The sequence below is a fragment of the Acomys russatus genome, chromosome 24, assembly GCF_903995435.1.
Source record: "Acomys russatus chromosome 24, mAcoRus1.1, whole genome shotgun sequence".
Lineage (NCBI taxonomy): Eukaryota > Metazoa > Chordata > Mammalia > Rodentia > Muridae > Acomys > Acomys russatus.
The window spans coordinates 50,626,409-50,649,295 of record NC_067160.1 but is presented as its reverse complement, the minus strand read 5'-3'; the positions used below and the strand labels follow the sequence as shown (position 1 = coordinate 50,649,295).

The following is a 22,887-nucleotide window of genomic DNA, read 5'->3' as shown; positions in this document are numbered from 1 at the left end:
GGATCCTACGCTGGTGAACTGGGCAGGGTGGAGGCGAGAACCCCAGACACTCCCAGCCCAGCCCAGAGCCCAGAGCCGCCTGCACCTGGCCCGAGTGGCCTCCTCACCTGGAAGGGCACAACTTTGGTGGGGGAAACAGAAGCTGAGGGGTGTTCCGCTGGGCAGGCTTCCAAGATGACAAGAACAGTGGGGTGGGAGAGCCCAGCCCCTCCCAGAAATGCCAGAGAGACCACCTCCCAGCCCATCCATTGGACAGGCAGTAGGAGGGGAGTGGCCAGGCTGCTGGTCTTGGGCCGAGCCCTGTATATTCACCAATAAATCAGTCGTGAAACTAGTGCCCCTTTGGGTTGTCCTGGGAGAAGGGGAGGGGCCTCGGTGACTCAGAACACAAGTTGGGCTGGCCTGGTACAGATGGCCAAAGAACCTGTTAGGAGGAAGCCAGTCCCCTTTGCTGTTCATTCACTTGGTGGCCTAGCCCTGGGACAGAGGCTACAGAAACCAAACACTAAGAACCCCCCGCTACAGTCTCTGGGGTCTGAGACACAGCTACCCCCATAAAGCTCTGAGTTCTAAGCCTGATTCTTCTCGGCAATGGGCCTGTGGACAGCTCTGTGGCTCCCGGAAGCCAGCCACCTCCCTCATCCGTGAGATGGGCACACCAGTTGAACACGTGGTTGCCAGGGAGGTTTGCAGAGCATGTCTTCCTGTGTGGCAGACAAACTCTGGTCCAGGCTCTCATGACACAGGCCTCTGTATGCTCCTAGGCCACACTGCTAGAACTCTTCAGTTGTCCAGCTCCAAACTCAACCCCCCCAAATGTCTGATGAGGGAGCTGGGATGTTAGGAGCCAATCGGTTTTGTCATTTATTTACAAAAAAATTAAAAAATAGAAAGGATTAAAAGCTTCGATTAGTTCCGACAGCCCACAGTCCCCAAATGCCCAGGCAAGGGCCCTTTCTCTTCCCAGAGGGCACTGGGAGGGAGGAGGAAGTCTCTGGCCTAACCTCAGGTGGGATCATAGGCTGGTCAGGCAACTCGCACAATAGGCTGGACCTGAGCCAGCAGCAGGGAGGGTAGGGAGATGGGTTGGGCTGAAAGCTTGCTTCAGTGCTGGGAAGCCCCTGCTATCTATGCCAGAGGAAGGAGAGGCCAAGGCACAGAGGACCCTGGGCCAGTCTCAAAAGAATCTGAAAGCAGAAATCAAAAGGCACTGAGTATGGAAGTCTGTGAAAAAGGCAGGGCAGGTGTGGGACGGTCCGGCCTTGGCTACTGGGACAGGGAAGGCTCCAGCAGCTTCAGAACTCCACCCACCAGGTGCAGGCTTCCGGTCACCAGGACATGGATGGCAGCGGCCTCACGGAGAACGCTGGCCCCACTGCTGGCCGTGGGATGGGTGAGGAGGCTCCTTGGAGAGCTCGGAGGCTGAAAGATAGGATCCCGGCCCTGGCTGATCCACTGCAAGGCATGGGAGATACAGCTGAAAACAAGGGAGCTCCCGCTGGTAGGCTGAGGCTGGTGCGGGGCCAGCAGCAGGGAGCCTGGCCCACTAGGCTGTGAGCTGGCGCTGCTCCAGAGGTCCGGGCTGGCCTGTTTGTCGCCCAGGCGGCTCCAATGCTGCTGGTGTTGGAGGCAGCGGAGTAGCACCTGGTCCAGAGTCACTGTGAAGTTCTGCTGGTCTGTGGGGTGCAGAGCGAGGCACATCAGTGGAGCGGAGGGGCGCACAGTGAGCACTTCCTTAGCTCCTGGGGCTTAATTCTGCAGGCTGTCCTCATGGTGGACTGACTAGTGCAGCCTGCTACCTGTCCTGGGAAGCAAAGCCTGGTTGTCTGTCCCCGTGGGGTCCCTCACCGTATGGGCATTCTAGAACTCTCCACACGGACCTGGAGATCCACCTGCATGTTTCATACTCCTTCAAAGTTTTGGGGTTTTTTGTTTTTTGTTTTTTTTCCCCGAGGCAGGGTTTCCCTGTACAGCCTTGGCTGTCCTAGATTCACTTTGTAGACCAGGCTGGCCTCAAACCCACAGTGATCCACCTACCTCTGCCTCCCGAGTGCTGGGATTAAAGGCGTGTGCCACCACACTTGGCCTCCTTCAAAGTTTTTAAACCACAAAGCACTAGCCGGGCATGGTGGCGCACACCTGTAATCCTAGCACTTGGGAGGCAGAGGCAGGCGGATCGCTGTGAGTTCGAGGCCAGCCTGGTCTACAAAGAGAGCCCAGGACAGTCAAGGCTACAAAGAGAAACTGTCTCGAAAAGATCAAAATAAAAAACAAAAACAAACCCAAACTTTTGGGTTTCTTTCTTTTTTTTGAAACAGGGTTTTTCCTTCATGCGCACTGATGTCTTCCCTTCTCTTCTATCCAGGGAATTTTAGCTGAGACCCACTAAACTGATCTCAGTAGCCATCAGTGGGCTGCAACCTGCCCTTAAGAAAATGCTATACCTGGTCATTCTTTTACAGTGTTGTGACTACACAGCACAAATTTGAAAATGTACTAAATTCTACATTAAAATCTATACCCTGGGGCTGGAGTGATGGCTCAGAGGTTAAGAGCACTGTCTGTTCTTCCGAAGGTCCTGAGTTCAATTCCTAGCAACCACATGGTGGCTCACAACCATCTATAATGAGAGCTGGTGCCTTCTTCTGGAATGCTGGCACACATATGGGCAGAATACTATATGAATAATAAATAAATACATCTTTAAAAATTAAAAAAATAAATGAAAATAAAAACTTTTAAAACTGCTGTCTTCTAGCATGGTTTAAAGGCCCCATTCCTCTTGCACAGTTACCTCGGGCCTTCGGCATCGGCCACACTATCTGTCCTTTCCCCTCTCACCTGCGTTCTCTGTGGGCGAAACCTCTGTCAGGTTGGGGCAGAACACGGCGTAGTCAAACTGGCAGGGCTGGGAGACCAAGGGGAGGCGTGGCATCAGTCTTCTAAAAAGCTGCTCCTCACCCCCACTTGACTTCCAAATAGCGCCCCAGGCCCCCAGCTCTGGAGACATGCCCATCCCTGAACCAGTAGGGCTGTAGTAACAAGCCATAGGCCTTTAGCGCGCGCACACACACACACACACACACACACACTGCCCCACCTGTGTGCCTTGGTATGCTCCTCTGGGCTTGTTGCTTGCACAGACTACTGTGCAGAGATTTTGGGTGGTACCTACTTAAGGCAGCCTAGCTAGGGAGCAGGCCCCAAACCCAGGCTGGGTAGTTTCTGGATATGAACCACTTCAGCCTCCTGCTCTGAAATGGAAAATGATCCTAGGAGCCTTTCTGGCAGTTGTCCCCAAGCAAAGACGTGACGGAATGGCTCCATTTTAGAGCTGAGGACACCAGGCCCCTGCGCCCACACAGCCAGAACCAACGCTACATGCTACCTACCCTCTGGGGCGAGGGTGAGGGTTGTCCCTTACCTGTAGCAATTTCAGCAAGGCAGCAGAGTCCCTGTCCCCAGTGGAATTGAAGAGCAAGACATGTACTTCAGGGCCTCTGCATCAGGAAGAAATGGGTGGGGCATACCTTCTGTGCTCCTTCCCAGCCCACTCTAGCCATTTCCCCAGAATCTAACCCTCCTTGAACTGGTCCAGCCCTAATGCCTCACGTTAGATCCCCTGGAACTGGACCCAAGGATGGTTGTGAGTCAGTCACTATGTGCATACTGGGAGCTGAACCCGGGTTCTCTGCAAGAATAGCGAGGGCTTTTAACAACCATCTCTCCAGCCCCACAGTATCAACTGTATTGTAGAAACACCATTTAGTACATTTGCAAATCTGTACCACACTGTAAAAGAATTAGCAGTATAGCATTTTTTTTCCAAAGAGCAGGTTACAGCTCACTGATGGCGGCTGAAATCATCCCTAATGGGGTCATTATCCAGGACCCCGCCCCCTGCATGCCCAGCCCTGCAAGAGAGCTCACCCACTGGGGCGTTCGCCGTGCTGCAATGACTGGCAATACCAGCGCACACAGGCCTGCACACTGCTGGTGGTATGCGCGCCATCCAGGTACCAGGTAAGGGGTCCCCGCCGCAGCACCTGTGTCCGGCCAGGCCACTCCGTGTCCCGAAGCCCTGGCAAAGGCAGACGAGGCAGTGCTCTACGCTCCACAAGGCCTGCAGCCTTCTTGCCCTGCAGGTGGATCCACTTACTAAGGGCAGCCCCTGGGTTCCTGGAATGGGCTGTCTTGCTATGGAAACTTCCAGACAACCCTGAGACTGGGCTGCTAGCACACAATAATACATTCCCATCTGACAGCCGGAGTTTTGAGCTCACAAGCAAGTGAGGGCTGGGGCTAGAGTCTGACCTAAGACCTGGTCCAGGGCTGTCCCTGACAGCAACCTGGCACACACACCGAAACTATTCTAATGGGGCGTAAGAATGCAAGCCTTTCTGTGGGCTGAAAGCAGTTTAGGAGGATGGGGCAGAGGTAGCCTCAGCCTTATGACAGACAGCAGCTACTGGCACTCTCCCCCAGGTCCTCCAGGTGCTGGGCTCAGCATCTGAGTGATGTCACATCATAAACCATCAAAATAGCCCTTGGCAGTAGGTTCTATCATTATCTCATTTGGCAGAAAGGAAAACGGAGCCTCCAAAGATTTGTGAGCTCTGGCCAAGGAGGGAAGAATGCTCACCCCTAGGAACAGTCTAGAACTGTCCCCAACTGCCAAACAGGAAACCCAAAGATGCATCTCAAAGGGCACGGAGATACAGCACGGGGCTAAATAAACATCTCAGGGGGGACAAAGCTGTGTAGCAGTCCTGACTAGACAGGAAGCTCCAACTTACCGTGTCTCATGTGGGAGGTGGGATGGAACACAGGTGCCAGGGGCAGCTGCCACCGTATGCTTGGCCCAGACACCTTCAGCTCCCGGACGTCTGTAGGGTATGAGTGTCTGTGTTCAGACCCCTCTGAGGCAGGCTCCGTGTACTGCCCACCTACATGCCCACACCGGCCCACCTACCCTGGTGGTCCTGTTGCTCCAGCCAACAGTGGGCCAGCTGCAAGGCTAAGGCTGCATTGGACCTCTGGTGCTCTCCCTCCAGCCCCAGGGTCAACGGCAGTCCGCCGTCCTCCAGGGCTTCCAAAGGGGGACACAGGAACAGAGGGCACTGCCAGGGGGAAGGGCAACAGCTGGTCAGCAGACCTGCCACCACCGCCACTGTGTTAGAAAGCCCTCTGACCACACCCCAACTGCCAGGACCTACGAAGACCTGCTCCCAGAATAAGAAGTGTCCCGGAGCATAGACAGCCGCCCGACACTGCCCTGCCCCCCCCCACACACACACCTGTGTCACTGCGGTCAGCACACACCTCCACCCTGCCACCAAACCACCCACTCACTCACTGAGATCTGCTGGGCTCGATCCCTCAGCACGGCCAGGGGACCTTCTGGCTGTAGTACAGTGAAGGCAGGGACGCCAGGCTGCAGGCAGGCCAGGGAGAAAGTGACAGGGGCTGTTGGGGGTCCTTCATCTGCCCCCGTGGGCCCCACAGACCTGTGACTGAGGCTCATTTCAGCTGAAGCCATAGAGGGGCTCAAGTCACACGGGGAGAAGGATGAGACGCCAGACCATGCAGGTGGCCAGGTCACTAAAGGTTCTGCCCTAGCCATTCCTGGTAAGCATTAAAAGGACAGACCCTGGGCTCCCATGACCCTCTCCAGCCCTGTTACCTTAAAGATGCCCCCTTTCTGCCATGCTATTTTCTCCACCGTATCTCCTAGGAGGCTGGTGTGGTCAAGGCCAAGAGAGGACACGCCACACACCACTGGCTTTCTGAAAGAGACAAGAAGGCCCTGGTCCCTGGTACTGAGCCACCAAACGACAGGACTCCAGTTTCTCCTCCGCCCCCTAGCGGCTCCCTCACCTGATGATGTTGGTGCAGTCAAAAGCCCCACCAATGCCCACTTCCACTACTGCCAGGTCCACCTGCAGAAGACCAGACAGCATGGCAGGGGAAGAAGTGCCCAGATGCCACCTAGAAGCAGGAAGCCCCCTCCGCTCATGTCCTGGGACCTAAGTCGAGGGTCTAGGAAAGACACGCACCTTCTCTTGGAGGAAGACGTGGAAGGCCATGAGTGTGAGGAAGCGGAAGTAAGCAGGCATGGAAACGTGGCTACCATCCTGCACACAGGAACAAGTCAGTCGCCATAGTCCTGCAGCCCCGCAGCCCCGCAGCCCCCAATCCGGAGATGGGCCCTCCCCAGCCCTCAGCACCTTGAATTGTTCCAGCTGGTGATAGAGGTGCCAGAAGTGCTTGGTAAACAGCTCGGGGCTGATGGGCTTCCCGTTGATTCGAATCCGCTCCCGCACCTGCACCAGGTGGGGAGAGCTGCCGAGAGACCTGGGGTCATCGGGACTCCCCCCTTCCCCAGCCTCAGGGCCCTAGTCAGGCATCTTTCAGAAACACTTAACTGTGCCTTCCCCTGTTCCCAAGGCTCCCTGAAGTCCTCAAGATACTCCTCCCAAGGCCACCTAGACACACACACCCCTCCCCCAGAGGCTGAGCCCCAGCCACCCAGCATCTCAGAAGGACCTCCAGCCTCCAGCCCAGCCCGACCTCTGCACTAGCCTTTCTCTCTTGTCAGGGGGTTCATCCTACGTACTCTCTCAACTAAGACATACACCCCCAGGAAGGAGAAGATGGCCCTGTCCCCAGGATAGTCTAGCACAGTCTCTGGGCCCCAAAAGTCCTATGTTTTCCCATCACACACAGATCAGTGTCCCTGCTAACATGTGCTTACAACAGCCACCGCCTTTCAGTCTCAAAACAATAAATCCAGAGGGGGGAACCATCAGAGCCATTCCCCTGCCCCATCCAAATCCCCAGGCTGGCTAGAAGACCACATGGGCCCAGGGCAGGGGTTAGAGGGTTTATTCAGAAAACTATTATTAGGGGGCTGCAGCAATGGCTCAGCTGTTAGGAGCACTGGCTGCTCTTCCAGAGGTCCTGAGTTCAATTCCCAGCAACCACACGGTGGCTCACAACCATCTATAATGTGATCTAAATGGCCTCTTCTGGCATGCGGGTATGCAGGCAGATAAAGCAGTCCTATACATTAAATTAAAAAAACAAAAAACTATTATTGGGGACCAGCAACGTGGCTTAGTGGGTAAAGGCACTTGCTGACAAACTCGATGATCTGAGTTCCATCCCAAGAACTCACACGGTGAGAGGGGAGAAACTATTCCTAAAGCTTGTCCTCTGACCTCTACACATGTACTGTGGCAAACGCACATATACAAACACACATCCACTAGGAAAATAAGGAAAGGTAATAAAAATGTATTACATTTTCTCAAGCTTTTTTTTCTCTGACAGACATATACTGTCCTTCCCATCACACCGCCTCTCAATGCAGTAGCCACTTAGTATAAATAAGTGTGCCTCGATCGCACGAGCCGCCTTAGGACACATTTCTTAAGCCTCGGGAAGTGACACGTGTCTGCCTTGTCACTCCTCAAAAACCCTCTCACACCAAAACGTCTCCTTTTGATTTTTGTTTGTTTTTCTTTTTTCTTTAAGAGACTTATTTATTTATTATACATAATGTTTCACTTGCATGTGTGCCTGCAGGCCAGAAGAGGGCATCAGATCTCATTACAGATGGTTGTGAGCCACCATGTGGTTGTTGGGAATTGAACTCAGGACCTTTGGAAGAGCAGCCAGTGCCTCTCTAGTCCTGTTTCTTTTCGTTTCTTTTTTTTTTTTTTTTTTTTTTTTTTTTTTTTTTTTGGTTTTTCGAGACAGGGTTTCTGTGTAGCCTTGGCTGTCCTGGACTCACTTTGTAGACCAGGCTGGCCTCGAACTCACAGCGATCCACCTGCCTCTGCCTCCCAAGTGCTGGGATTAAAGGCGTGCATGTGCCATCACCACCTGGCTCTCATTTCTTTTTTAAAAAGGCGTTTGATTTCTTTTTCTTTCTTTTTTGAAAAATTTATATATTATGGATTCAATAGTCTGTGTACATTTGTGCCTGTGCTCCAGAAGAGGGCACCAGATCTCATTACAGATGGTTGTGAGCCACCATGTGATTTCTGGGAATTGAACTCAGGACCTCTGAAGAGCAGCCAGTGCTCTTAACCTCTGAGCCATCTCTCCAGCCCTTGTTTGTTTTTCAAGATGGGTTTCTTTGTATATTCCTGGCTGGCCTGAAAACCAGGCTGGCTTTGAACTCAGAGATCCGCCTGCCTCTGCCTCCTGAGTGCTAGAATAAAAGGTGTGGGCCACCAAATACACACACAGCTCAGCTTCCATTTCTTTATTGTGAACAATCACCAGTCTAGGGAAAACATGTTCATCTGAAGTGACCATTGCCAACTGGTTTTAGATGCTTATGGAGTACTGATAAGGTAAAACAAAGCAAAAGTTGGATATGCTCCTCCCCCAAAGACCAAATCCCGAGGAGCACACTCACAGTTATTCCTCTAAAACGTCATTCATTTAAGTGATAGGCTAAAGAGAGGCATGGTCAAGCACAGGACTCAGGCCTCCAGATTTCCTGGGCTTCTGCGTGTCTGTGTGCCACCACTAGGAGGCGCTGCCTCCAAAGAAAGAGGCAGAGCTCTACTGACCACTTGTGGAGACTTGGACACAGAGGCGGTAAACTGCCTTAATCTGTGCAGTTTACTGCACTTATCTGTTCCTTACTGCAAAGACATCTTAACAGACAAACATTTCTACGCTACTTCAAAACTGCATCTGGAGAACGTGGGAGATGGCTCAGCCAGTAAAGTGCTTGCCACGCAAGTGTGAGGACCTGAGTTCAGATCCCCAGCATTCCTGTCCCACAACCCTGCCCCCTCAAAAAAACAAAAACAGCAGGTAACCCCACTTAAGGGCGGCTGTGATGAGAGGATTCCTGGGGCTAGCTGCACATTCAGCTGAATCCAGGAGCTTCGGGTTTAGTGAGACCCAGTCTCAAAAAAAAAAAAAAAAAACAAGAAGAAACACACACACACTAACATGAACATATGCCTGTGCACCCATACACACATAAATCATATTGGAAGTTGGGTTGAAGTGCCACACGCATTTAATCTCAGCACTCAAAAGGCAGAGGACAATGGATCTCTGTGAGTTCGAGGCCAGCCTGGTCTACATAGAGAGTTCCAGGACAGACAGACAGCCTTTCAAAACAAAACAAAACAAAATAAAAATTTTAAAAAGCAAAACAAAGCTGGGCATGGTGGCTCACACCTGTAACTCCAGCAGGAGTCTGAGGTCGGGAGATCCCCAGGAACTCTAGGCCAGCCTGGGGAACAGAGTGAATTCCAGGTCAGCCTGGGCTGGAGTGATACAAAAACAGGGCCTGGAGAGATGGCCTAGCACTTAAGAGCACTGGCTGCGTGTGCGGAAGGCCTGGGTTTGGTTCCCAGCACACACACGTGGCTCAGAACCCTCTGTTACTCCAGTTCTACCAGGCACACTTGTGAAACACACACACGCAAGCAAAATACACATACAGATAGCACAAAAAGAATAATTAGAAAAGCAAAAATTATATTTGGGATCTGAATTAACGAAAGGTCACCTGACTCTTCCTGCCAGGTACTTGCAAAATTCTGCCACTTTCCCTCCGTGGTTTTCCTTATGAAAACTGACGGGCCATTGTGGGCACTGTAGATGAATGGACAGTGGCAGAGAGGCTGACCTTGGCTCCAGCTCCACAGCCCTACAGAGCTGAGACACCCCGCCCTCAGAGCCCAGTACCTAAAGAAGCCTGTCTTCAGGCCGTAGTTCCGCAGGATGCGCTCAGTGAAGGCACAGGTGGAGCCCTGGGGAGGAGCATTGGGTGGGGTGAAATGATGGTTAGTACTGATTGTGAACTTGGCAGCACCCACAATCCTCAGCAGGTCTGGGAAGGAGTTTTTAGACAGACCTGATAGAGGTGCAACATCAGCACCCATCCCTTCCTGACTAAGGGTGCAATGCGCTCTCCGGCTATGATTATATGCCTCCTAGAACTTGCAGGCAAACAAACTCTTCTTCCCCTAGGGGATCGTTTGGGGAACACCAACTGAGAAAACACAGGCAAACCTGTGTGGGAATGGCTTCTTAATTAGTGATTGATGGAAGAAGGCCCAGCCCATTGTGGGTGGAGCCATCCCTGGGCACCCCTCCATGGCTTGTGAACCAACTCCTGCGCCCAGGTTCCTGCCCTCACTGCTTTCGATGATAAACTGTTTTATGGAACTGTGAGGGAAATAAACCCTTCTCTCCCCAAGTTGCTTTTGGTCATGACGTTTCATCACAGAGATAGTAACCCGAACAAGACATCCTAAGTTACTATTTGGTAGCAGCACGCTAAAAAGCAATTAACAAAGGAGGGCAGGTGTGAGCCACCCACCCCGACCCCGACTCCTCCTGGGCTGCTCTTCCTACCTTTCCTTTGGTCCCAGTGACATGGATAATGTTTAGCTGGTTCAAGTCCTCCACCTAGGACAGACAGAAAGGTGCTCATCTCAGCCACGGGGCTCCCAAGCAGATAGGGTGCAGGGGCCTCACGGAATCTGCTACCTTACCTGCAGCCCGCTCCGTGCCAGGTAGGTCTCCATGGCTTCCAGCTGCGCCTGAGGGTCACTGCGCTGACGCTTTACCTGCTCCAGGTAGCTGGCATTGGTCTGCAGGGTGTTGAGCATGCGCACAGCGTCCTGGCAACAACAGTTCTAGTTCACTGAGGGTCCTTAAGGACAACAGTACCCAGCCCACCAGTGGCAAAGCCAGGGCAATAGGCCTGTTATACCAGCCATCCTTGGGCTACTGCTATTTGATGGGGAGGAAGTCCTGGCATATTTTTAGTTCTGGCAAAGACGGGAGCCTGGGGCAGGCTAGCCCCACCCAGGGAGTGCCAGGTAAAGCTGGCAAGATTAACGGACCTTTATTTCCTGGGCTGCCTTCCCAAGCCTCTGTGCTCTCAGCCTTCACACCCCCTTCTCCCCCGCCCCCAACTTTTTTTTTTTTTTTTTTTTCGAGATAGGCTTTCTCCGTGTAGCCTTGGCTGTCTTAGACTCACTTTGTAGACCAGGCTGGCCTCGAACTCACAGCGATCCACCTGCCTCTGCCTCCTGAGTGCTGGGATTAAAGGCGTGCGCCACCACGCCCAGCTCCCCCGCCCCCACCTCTGTCCTTACTCTCTCTACCACTACTATACTAGGCACCCACTGGGCTAGGGCCAGGTAGGGACTCGGAATTTTGGGGTTCCTTGAGACTCAGGAGTTCCACATTCTAACCCCAAGACAAGACAATGAAAGCAATTAGACCTGGAAAAGGAGGTACAGAGGGAGGGGAAATGTGCCAGGGGAGGGGGGCGAGGGTGTGTGTCATGCATCCAGAATCCACAGGTGGGTACAGCCTGGGGAGATGGCTTCAGGGGATGGGAGTGGGAACAGAAAATAAGTGGAGAGGGCTAACTGAGAGGTATCTGAGGATTTAAATCCAGTCATGTGTGTGTTACAATTACGTCTACACTTTGAGAAGTCTATGCTTAGGCAGTTCCCCTGAGGCATCGGACCCGAGGCCTGGCCTCTTATCCTCAAGGCTTGGCTGGAGGCCTCAAGGCCCTAAAACCGGTGCCACCTGCCTGGCTAACATCAAATTCTGGTCATTGACAACTGACCCCCGGCACAGCAAGCTACAGTTTCTGTTTTCCAGATTTCTTGGTCTCTTTATTGCTTCTTTTCCTGCCTGCCCGCCAGCCAATTCTGAACACTTGGATTCCCAGTCTTCCGAGTCCTGGAGACCCCAACCCCAGATCCTCCTGGGTACTTCCACTCTGGTCTCTAGAACCTCCCTCCTTCCTTCCCCCTCATCCTGCATTGCCAATGCAGACTCTGGGGTCATCTAAAACTCAATTCGGGACCCTGGACGCTCGGCTGTATCACCAGCGCCCTTTCCCTCTGCAATGCGCGACGACACACACCCTCAGAACTCGCAGATCGGGCCACCTGAGCCTAACTTTCCTGTCCCTGTCACCTTTCCTGGACTCCGGGATGTCCCTGCCACCCGAGACCCCTCCCCGCTACTTCAGGAGCCCCCAGCAGCCGGCGGAGAGCGAAGCCCAGCTCCAGACCAATCCCACGTGTCAGTGCGCGGCCGTTCGCCCGCCGGCTGGTCAGAAACCTGGTACTCCATGCCGGGCTCCTGCGGCGCGGGCCACGCGCTCAGCCTCCGCCGCGCCGCGCCCTCCGTCGATGCACCACGCGCAGAAACAACAGCCAGGGACAGAGCTGGGCACAGGTGCCTCCGCGCCCACGACATAGTCCTGCTACCACCGCTAGCTAGGCCTGGTCCGGAGCCGCCCTCTCCGCTCCGCCCCGCCCTGACGCGCCTCTAAGGAGCACCAATCAGAGTCTCCCAAGCCATGGGAACCAATAAGAATCGGCGCCTTATCGCGGCCATCTTTGTGAGGGGCAGTGAGCTGCTCTCGCCAGGTTTCTAAGGGCCGCGCTGCCGCGGGGGTGAGGGGGGGGGAAGAGGGGAGGAACGCGGAGGGAGGGTTGTACGTGGGAGGGGTCCTCTATCTTAAAGGGACTGGGCCCTCTTTCCGTCACCATCCTCCAAAGGCTGTGCCCCCAGGTCTTAAGGACTTTGCAGCACATCCCAAAATAGCCACTCCGAGCAAGCAGCCCTGGGTCCCTGCTCCATGCCAGGCTAGCTCTGGGATAGAATTACAGAGCTGACAGACGCCTGTGGTCATCATTTTCCAGCACCGAAATGTCCCGGCTCAGGCAGACAGTGGGGACACGGCCTTTTCGGTCAGGAATCTGACCCCTCTCTCCCAAGGCCCCTAACTCATTCTGAGAAACTTAGAAAGACTTCCGTGAAGAAAGGCACCCTTGCCAAGATCTGCGGGGGCGGGGGTTGCAGGGGCTTTCCAGCCTAAGAAGGAGACTTTGGGATTGAGTTCCATCTTATTGGACCGATTTGCTCCGAGGAAGCTACGTATAAAATGTGTGTTAGGGCTGGAGAAATGACTCAGTGGTTAAGAGCACTGACTGCTCTTCCAGAGTCAAGGTTCGATTCCCCAGGATCCACGCTGCGGCTCATATTTGCAAACTCCAAGCCGGAGATCTGACACCCACTCTGGCTTCCAAAAGCACCAGGCATGCAGGCAAACACTATAGTGCACAGACATTGCAAACAGGCAAAAATATAAAGATTAAAAAATGTGGGGCTGGAGAGATGGCTCAGCGGTTAAGAGCACTGACTGCTCAGTTCCTGAGTTCAATTCCCAGCAACCACATGAGGCTCACAACCATCTATTATATGTTTTAATACCCTCTTCTGTTGTGTACATGCAGGCAGAGCATTGTATACATAATAAATAAATAAATCTTTTTTTTTAAATGTTAAAGTAAGCCGGGCTTGGGGGTGCACACCTTTAATCCCAGCACTTGGGAGGCAGAGGCAGGTGGGTCGCTGTGAGTTCGAGGCCAGCCTGGTCTGCAAAGTGAGTCTAGGACAACCAAAGCTACACAGAGAAACCTTGTCTGGAAAAACAAAAACAAACAAACAAACAAACAAACAAAGCAACAACAACCAAAAAGTTGAAGTAAATTTGGCTGCCTAAAATGGCTCTAGTGGGAGGAGAGTGATCTGATAAGCACTTTTTTGGAAATTCCGAGGGCAATCTTGGGGAGGAGACAGTAATTCCACCTAATTGTGGGTGAGGAGACCCCCTTCATTTGTGGAAGCACTGGATGGAAAGTGACCCTCAGAACGGCCATGGGTTTTCAATATCTCCCACTTTTCTACATTGGTATTAAATATTTAGCAGAGATGGAGCTGGAGAGATGGCTCAGAGGTTAAGAGCACTGCTTGCTCTTCCAAAGGTCCTGAGTTCGATACCCAGCAACCACATGGTGGCTCACAACCATCTATGATGAGATCTGGTGCCCTCATGCAGAAATACATGCAGGCAAAACACTGTATACTTAACAAATAAATCTTTTAAAATAAATAAATAAATATTTAGCAGAGATTGTCTCTTTTAAATAAGTAAGAGATGTTTGAGGAGGAGCCTGGACTTCTCTCTGAAAGGGCTGCTGGACTCAAACTCACAGAGATCCGCTTGCGTTGGCCTCCTGAGTGCTGGAACCCAAGTGTCCAAGCGTGGATTTTATTGGACGGCTTCAGTCATTCTTCTCCCACTTTTCCTTCCTCTCTACCCTACCCCCACCCCCACCTGTAACTCAGGTGGACTTGGACATAGCTGGGCCAGGCTAGTCTCAAACTCTCTATGCAGCAAAAGATGGCTTTAAACCCTTGATCCTCCTGAGTCCACTTTCCAAGTGCTGAGACTCCAGCAGCAGGGGGACAGGTCTGTACCACCACACCTGGTTTCACACCCTACTGGGGTCTAAAAACAAGCAATCTGCCACTGAGCTATAGTCCTCCAAGGATTTCTTTTGTTGTTTTGAGACAAGGTGTCATGTAACCCAGGCCTACCTCAAACTCACTATGATGCTTTTAAACACTAATCCTTCTGCCTCCACTGCCCAGGTGCTGGGATTACAGGAATTTGCCTCTTGGCTTGTCTTGGCTTTGTCCCAGTGTTTATTTCAGTAAACGGTTTCACTGATTCCTGGCCCCCTTTTTCTCAATTTCTCTATCTTTTCTTTCTTTTTACTCTCCTCTCTCTCTATATATATATATATATTTTTTTTTCTTTTTTTTCGGAGACAGGGTTTCTCTATGTTATCTTGGCCATACTGGACTTGCTTTGTAGACCAGGCTGGCCTTGAACTCACAACGATCCGACTGCCTTAGCCTCCTGAGTGCTGGGATTACAGGCGTGCGCCACCACCGCCCAGCTTTTCTCTATCTTTTCTACAGGGTTTCAGCCTTTAATATGGGAGGACACACACACTCAAGATCTTTCCTCTACCCACTGACTGGTCTTTTTTTTTTTTTTTTTTTTTTTTTTTTTTAATTTAAGATTTATTTATTTAGTATACAGTGTTCTGTCTGCATGTAACACCTTCAGGCCAGAAGAGGGCACCAGATTTCATTGTAGATGGTTGTGAGCCATCATGTGGTTGCTGGGAATTGAACTCAACACCTTTGGAAGAGCAGGCAGTGCTCTTAACCTCTGAGCCATCTCTCCAGCCTCTCCCGCCCCCCCCCCCCCCAACAGACTGGTCTTACAGCCCTTGTGACCCATTTTTTGTCTTCTCTCTGCCAATTGCTGAAGCACTTTGTGCCTCTGGAAGTGTGATTAAGAGGCAACGCTCCAGCGTGGCAGTGGAAGGCCTGTGTCTCACGCCTTTAATCGCAGCACTCAGAAGGCAGAGGCAAGAGGCTCTCTGGGTTTGAGGCCAGCCTGGTCTCAGAAAGAAAGAAAGAAAAGAGGCAGAAAAAACATTTGTGTGCCTGGTTCTGTCCTCCAGAGGGCAATTTTTTTTCCTTGAAACTCTACCAGATCTGTAAGAAGTGACACTGGAGACATATCGCATCCCGAGGGAGCACTTACCTCTGTGGATTCTGTGACGTGAGGTAGAAAGCTTGTCTACTTTCTTGGCTGAGCTAATTTCCTTCCTCTCTTTCCTGGTTTCCTCTATTGGTCTGTTTTGGTGGTGGTGATGGTTAGCTTGCTTTCTTATAACAGGGTCTCACTAGATACCCTCCAGTGGCCTGGAACTCCCTATGTAGCCCAGGCTTTCCTCTAACTCTCTGCAATTCTCCTGCCTCAGCTCCCCAAGTACCGGAAATAGACTTAAGGTTCAAGCAATACAATTGTATGCCTCTATTACTCAACTCAATTTCCTTTACCTTTTAATGTATTTTTAATGTTGTGTTTTATAGGGGGTGGTTTGCCTGCATTCATGTCCTGAAGCACTTTTGTATGGGGCGGTGCAGATCCCTTGGAACTGGAATTACAGGTGGTTGTGAGCTACCATGTAGGTGCCAGAATTTGAACCCAAGTCCTCTCGAATAGCAGCCAGGGCTCTTAAGTGCTGAACCGTCTCTCCAACCCCAATTCCCTTTATCTCTGCCCTGATCAAAGCCAGCAGATGGAGCCTCAGCACCTGCCACAGGCTTTCTCCGGAGCCAGGGCTAAGGCTCTGGGGGTCCTTGCACTGTGCACATCTGCTCTAACCAGCAACAGAAATGGCAACACGGAGGCGGCTAAAGCACTGGGAATTCTGTGTCTCTAAGCGAGTATTATTGCAGTTGTAACAGGAAACCCTAACTCGTGCCTGGAGCTTGAGCATGTCACCTCTGCCTCGGATCTGTGTATACTCTGTTGTCCCCGAGGACATTTTTCATGACTTCCCACTGGTTCACTTTATTCTTTTGAGGTGGAGTCTCATACGTCCCACCCTGGCCTCGAAGTCACCAGGTATCAAAGCCGCCTTTGAACTTCTGATCCTGCTGCTTCCACCTCCCAAGTGATGGGTTTACGGACTTGCAGCAGCAGTATCACATCCAGCCCAAGGCTTTATGCATGCTTGGTAGGCAAGCACGTCCCCCGCTGAGCTACACCCCAGCCTTCAGTTTCTATTCACAGACAGCAATCAACCCCATGTAAGTGAGTGACTCTATACCATACTGTTTTCATATACCCTCCTTTCCTCCCTGGTGCTAGGGTTGGCACACACGCACACACACACACACACACACACACACACACGTGTCATAGCATGTCTGTGAAGATCAGAGAACAACTTGTAGGAGTTGGCTCTCTCCTTCTACCATGTGGGAACCTGGGGATCAAACTCAGGTTCTCGGACTTGGCAGCAAGTGCCTCTCAGCCCCTACAAGCCTTTCTATGCAATTTTGGTTTTGTTTTTTTATTTTTTTGTTATTTGAGACAAGGTCTCTCTGTGTAGCCTTGGCTGTCCTGGACTCGCTTTGTAGACCAGGCTGACCTTGAACTCACAGTGATCCGCCTGCCTCTGCCTCCCGAGTGCTGGGATTAAAGGCGTGCGCCACCACACACCCACCTTCTATCCACTTCTTATTCTGGACTGTGTTGGTATGTAGGCATCCCTGTGGCTGATTTGCTTTTCTGGGCTGTATAGTGTTCCATGTGTGGAAAGACGGTTGGATACTTGGCTAGTTCCTGCTGGCTGCCCATTTAGGCTCTTTGCAGTATTTTGCTGTCACGTGCCGCCATAATGTAATGACATCATTTACCTCCCTTATTTCTTCCGCGTGTGGGAGAAACCTGAGACCAAGAAGTGCACCAATTGTGTCAAGGGTGATGTGCAGCACACACATACATATTGCCTCATCGTGCCTAACAGGGGAGGTGGGACCACTGTCCTCACTTCAGTGGCATCCTCACGTCTTTGTCACAGGACCATGCTGGCACTCTGCCCCTGTGCCGTCTCATAGCCCTCATGTGAATTAGAGATTGCCCTCCTTTCATAGGAGGAGAGCTTGAGGCTCAGAGAGATTAACGAACTCGCCCAGCAAATTCAGATTTGCTGACTAACATCTACCTTTGTTCCTCCCACCGTCTGTCTGTGGAGCTGCTCCCTGGCTCTCTCCACTTCTTGGGCTCACTGTGTGACTGTAGGGGAGCTGCCCCCAACTCTGGTTGGTCTCCTCCACAGCAGACTGAGGTCCGAGGGAAGAAGTCGTCCCTTCTTTACCTGGGTCTCTACACCTGGGCGGCTACAAAGACCAAGGATATCCCAACTCATCAGTAGGTTTATGCGGAACCCTACTATTCAGAAGTGGGGTGCAAGCCAGGATGATGATGGCACACGCCCTTAATCACAGCACTCGGGAGACAGAGTCAGGCGGGTCTGAGTTCGAGGCCAGTCTGGTCTACACAGTGAGTTCCAGGACAGCCAGGGCTACATAGAGAAACCCTGTCTCAAAACAAACAAACAAAACAAAAACAAAATCCAAAACCCGGAAGTGAATGCCTCTCTGTACCCCATGGCACAGACAAGGCGCCTCCATGTTCCAATGTCCATACTAACATCTACAGAGACGCTCCCCCGCCTTGGCGGGACCCTTCTGTGATCTTCAGAGCCTTACTTTCCCTGTGGCCACAAAGGAGTCGTGACATTTTCAAACACGTATATAATGTATTTTGATCATATTCATCTCCATTACTCTGTCATTTACCAATTCCCTGTGCTCCCCTCCCCCTTCCCGAACCACCCCCCTTACACCCTTATATCTTTTGGTTTTTTGTTTTTGTTTTTTGAGACAGGGTTTCTCTGTGTAACAACTCTGCCTGTCCTGGAACTTTCTTTGTAGACCAGGCTGACCTCGAACTCACAGTGATCCATTCCCTTCAGCTTCCTGAGTGCTGGGATTAAGGTGTGCACCACCATGCCTGGCTTTGTTTTCTGAGACAGGGTTTCTCTGTGTTAGCCCTGTTTGTCCTGGACTCTCTTTGTAAACCAGGCTGGCCTCGAACCACATCAGATTTGGTTTTTATTTTATGTGTATGGATGCTTTGACTGTGTGTATGTCTGTGCACTGTATGCCTGCCTGGTGCCCCAGGAAGCCAAAAGAGAGCATCAGCACCCTTCAGGTGCACTCACAGATGATTGCAGACTGCCATGTGGGTGCGGGGATTTGAACCCAGGTCCTCTAGAAGAGCAGCCAGTGCTCTTAACCCGTGAGCCATCTCTCTAGCCCTTATTTATTTATTTTGGTGACTCAGTGAGTTGCAGTCACCCCTCCTAGAATAACGGAAGGAAACAACTGGCCTAAGCTCAGAACCCTATTTGTCTCCTTCCCATGTAGCGGGTGACATGGATAAATATGCCACCTGCCTTCCTGGCCCCCTTTCTTTTTCTGGGCTTCCTGCCACTTGCTGCTCCTTCCTGTCGTAAGCGTCCACTTTGCTGGCCTCACTCTCTGCTCTTTGTCATCACAGGCCTCTCTGCCACACTGGTATGTTATGTGCCAGGTCTGTGATAACTTCACCATGCCACAGGCATGACATGTGCAGCAGCCTCCTGGCCTCTCACCCACAATGTCCACAGTCTCTTAAAATGGTCATACTTGTGACAGCTGCCTTCCAGAATTGTCAATGCTTGCTCATGCCAGCTCAGGCCAACCCAGCTGAGTAGCATCTATCCATCTATGGGACCAGCCGGAGCCCTGGCCAGGTTTCACCGTGGGTCCTTGTGCCAAGCCCCACCCATCTCCAGGCACTCCACTCACACATGGGCTCCAGAGTCCATCCTTTCCCGCCTGGGTCCACCTGACAGTCCTCTTGCTGCCTGTCCTCTGACCCCTGAAAGTTCTCATTTTTAGTGCAGTTCAGTCCTTCTGGGGAACAATAAACTCTGCACGGCCCCCCCCCACTTGGGCCATCCCCTAAGCCCCTTTAACCTCTGCTCACACTTAGTGACCACTTAGCACCAGCCTGGACAGTACTACGATCATTCTCACTGCATAGACAGAGCAGCAAAGGAAGGTACAAAAGGTTCCTCAACCAGCCCTTGGTCACAGAAAATGAATTCGGGGTCTTTGCACTAGCCTGTCCCTCTGCCCAGGAGCATTCAAACGTTTGCATGACTGACTCTCATTGCAGGACATACATGGCACATGCACTCCTTCTGCTTGTCAATCTTTTGTAGCTTTGAGATTTTGAAGCATGTGGTTGTGTTACCATTTCAGAAGAAACACTTTCCCGGGCCACTAGAGTGGGTGGAGGTGCCTGTGGTGAAGACTGACCCCACAGCACTCAGGAGGCAGAGGCAGGCAGATCTCTGAGAGTTCAAGGCCAGCCTGGTCTACATAGTGAGTTCCAGGACAGTCAGGGCTACATAGTGAGACTCTGCCTCAAAAACAAACAAACAAACAAACAAACAAAGAGTGTTATGGTCAGCTACAGTGGTACATGCAGCTGTTGAGAGGCAGAGGTGGGAGCATTAAGAGTTCAAGTTTCTTTGTTTTGTTTTTTGAAAGCAGATGCAATTGGAGATCATACAAAGTGAAATAAGCTCTACTCAGAGAGACTGATACTGCATGTTCTGTCTTCTCGTGGAATCCAGGCAAAGCTGTGTGTGGTCACAACACTAGACATAGGATCATAAGAGGGAGGGCGCGATCTTCAGGGAAGAGGGGAACAGAGTGTATATGATGGAAAAGCGGAAGGCCAGGGCTGGGGAGACGGCTCAGTGGGTGAAGCACGTGCTTCACAAGCATGAGGGCCTGAGTTTGACCTGCAGCTCCCGTGTAAAAAGCCAGCACGCCTTTAATCCCAGCACCCGGGAGGCAGAGGCAGGCGGAGCGCTGTGAGTTCGAGGCCAGCCTGGTCTACAAAGCAAGTCCAGGACAGCCAGGGACTACACAGAGAAACCGTGTCTCAAAAAAATTTTTTAAAAAATGCAAAAAGAAAAAAAGAGAGACCTTGTCTCAAGATGGAGAGTCCTTAATGAAGAACTCTGGCTTCCTCACACATAGGCACATAGCAACACACACACACACACACACACACACACACACACACACACACACACACACACACACACACACACACACACACACACACCACCCCAACAGATGGTGCACACCTTTAATGCCAGCCCTCAGGAGGCAGAGAGGTAGGCTTATCTATGAGTTCAAAGCCAGCTTGGTCTACAGAGTGATTTCCAGGACAGCCAGCACTGCACAGAGGAACCCTAACATGGAGAAAAAAAAAAGGAAGGAAGGAAGCAGCAGTGGCACCCTTTGATTCCTGGTTAGCTCCATATTGCTTTGTCTTGTCTTTTGAGATAGGGTCCCCTCATGTAGCCCAGGTTCCCGCCTCCTGACTGCAAAGACCATGCTAATTTTTGGTATTTATATATTTGTGTGTGTGTGTGTGTGTACTGCATATATTGTATATGTCATTTGAGGCCAGAAGAGGGCATCACAAGCCTGGAACATGAGTCACAGGAGACTCTGAGCTGCCTGATGTAGATGAAGAAAAAAACAGTCTAGGTCCCCTGCGAGAGCACACTGACCGAAGCCGTTGTCCAGCCTCTAGTTTTCTTTCTTTCTTTTTTTTTTTTTCTTTTTCCTTTCTTTTTTGTTTTTGTTTCTTTGAGACGGGGTTTTTCTGTGTATCCCTGGCTGTCCTGGGTATCACTTTGTAGATCAGGCTAGCCTCGAACTCCCGGAGATCCTCCTGTCTCTGCCTCCCGAATGCTGGGATTAAAGGCATGTGCCACCAAAACTTGCCTCTAGTTTTCACCTGTAAGTTGAATTTCCCTAAATAATAGTAAAGTACTTTTGTTGTTCCATTCGAGACAAGATCATGTGGCCTGGATGAAGATGACCTTGAACTTCGGACGATCCTGCCCCCATCTCCTAAGCACTGGGGCTGCAGGCATGCACCATACTGCTTGAGTTGTCCCTCATTTAACCCTCATGAGGAAGGTTGTGTCTGGGCCCAAGCTGCGAGGGAAGAGGTGGTTTAGTGATTTACAGGCTTTTGAGGAGGTCCTGGTAGAGTGGAGCTATGTGGAAAGCTGTGTTCCTTATGTCTCCTGCTCAGGAGAGAGCTCCTGGTGACACAGCCTTTCCCTGGAGCCTGCAGCGATATCTAGAGCCCTGTTCACCCACAAGAAAGCATGGCGACACAAGGCCCCTAGGATCTCCTACCTGAAAGGAGGCAGTTTTAGCTTCGCAAGCACTCCCTGCTGGACCCTTCCTCTCCATGGCCGCTTCCCACCAGCACTTCTCAGCCACAGGCCAGGACATAGGCAAGCGCCTGGCACTTTTCATCACTTGGTTCCCAGCTCCCCCAACAGGTAGGGCACAAATGACTCCCAAGTAGAAGAGTCTCTGGCCAAGGCAGCTTTGCCCAGCTGGAGCGGGACTGCAGGCCCTGAGGGGAGCTCACACAGCCTCTTACCCTCTCCATCAGAGGAGGTTTCCTGATAGGTTCCCACTTCCACCCTGAGCATAGCCCAGTGACTTTCCTGGCCAGTCCTAGTTGGTGTCCCCACTACAGGACTAGCTGAACGCCCCTTGTGAGTTAAATAACAACCAGATAGAGGTTAAAGGTGAACAGTAGGAGGGGGTAGGGTGGACGGAGGCAGGGATAGCTGGGAGATGTCCAAGCTCTGGTTCGCCTTCCTAGCCAGGTGAGACTAGCTCTACCTGGCCTCTCCTTGTCACAGCCCACCTCCCCTCACAGCTGGATCCATTTGGCTCTTATCAGGAGCAAGACCAGGAAACCCAGGTACAGCATGGGAATGAGGCGACCTTGGCCCAGTTCAAATGTACTGCAGAAGAGGCCTTGTTGTACCAGATCAACTCCGAAATAAGTAAATAAACAAAACTAGAACACAGATACAGTGGATAGACTGCAGGTGTCACCAAGAAAGTGAGTCCTGGCTGGGGAGATGGCTCAGCCATTATGAACATAGTTTGTTCTAGCGGAGAACCAGAGAACCCGAGTTCGATTCCCAGTGTCTGCATGGCTCCTCACAAGTATCTGTAACCCCGGTTTCAGTGCATGCAATCTCTCAGAAATCCAGGCTAAAAAAATACCAATGTACAGAAAAGGAACAACAACAAAAAGAAAAAAGAAAAATTAGGGCCGGGCGTGGTGGCGCACACCTTTAATCCCAGCACTCAGGAGGCAGAGGCAGGTGGATGGTTAGTTCGAGGCCAGCCTGGTCTACAAATTGAGTCCAGGACAGCAAGGCTACACAGAGAAACCTTGTCTCAAAAAAAAAAAAAAAAAAAAGAGAAAGAAAAAAGAAAGAGCGTGTGGGCCACTCTCCTAGTGTTTGTCTATTTATTTATTTTGTTTTTCAAGGCAGAGCTTCTCTGTGTACCACTAGCTGTCCTGGACTCCCTTTGCAGAGCAGGCTGGCCTTGAACTCAAGAGAGCCACCTGCCTCCGCTTTTTTTTGTTTTGTTTTGAGACAGGGTTTCTGTGTAACTTTGGCTGTCCTGACT

General features: G+C 51.5%; 1 protein-coding gene across 3 annotated transcripts; it reads right to left on the bottom strand.

The window, feature by feature from the left end:
• Window positions 1–874: 874 nt before the first annotated feature.
• On the bottom strand, window positions 875–21,771 carry Fpgs (folylpolyglutamate synthase). 3 transcript variants are annotated; one of them, XM_051166436.1, is made up of 15 exons: window positions 21,580–21,771; window positions 10,536–10,664; window positions 10,396–10,449; window positions 9,724–9,788; window positions 6,228–6,342; window positions 6,057–6,134; window positions 5,878–5,939; window positions 5,684–5,786; window positions 5,357–5,434; window positions 4,973–5,120; window positions 4,797–4,886; window positions 3,931–4,081; window positions 3,425–3,500; window positions 2,842–2,908; window positions 875–1,676 (listed from the first exon to the last, which is right to left on the bottom strand). In XM_051166436.1, the coding sequence occupies exons 1-15, from the start codon at window positions 21,700–21,702 to the stop codon at window positions 1,267–1,269; spliced, it is 1,749 nt and encodes a 582-aa protein (XP_051022393.1). In that variant the 5' UTR covers window positions 21,703–21,771; the 3' UTR covers window positions 875–1,266. The 3 variants fall into 3 exon arrangements, with proteins under 3 accessions (XP_051022393.1, XP_051022392.1, XP_051022394.1); XM_051166435.1 differs by lacking the exon at window positions 21,580–21,771 and adding an exon at window positions 12,133–12,301; XM_051166437.1 differs by lacking the exons at window positions 9,724–9,788; window positions 10,396–10,449; window positions 10,536–10,664; window positions 21,580–21,771 and adding an exon at window positions 6,431–6,582 and having other exon boundaries at window positions 6,228–6,395.
• Between the last annotated feature and the right edge of the window lie 1,116 nt (window positions 21,772–22,887).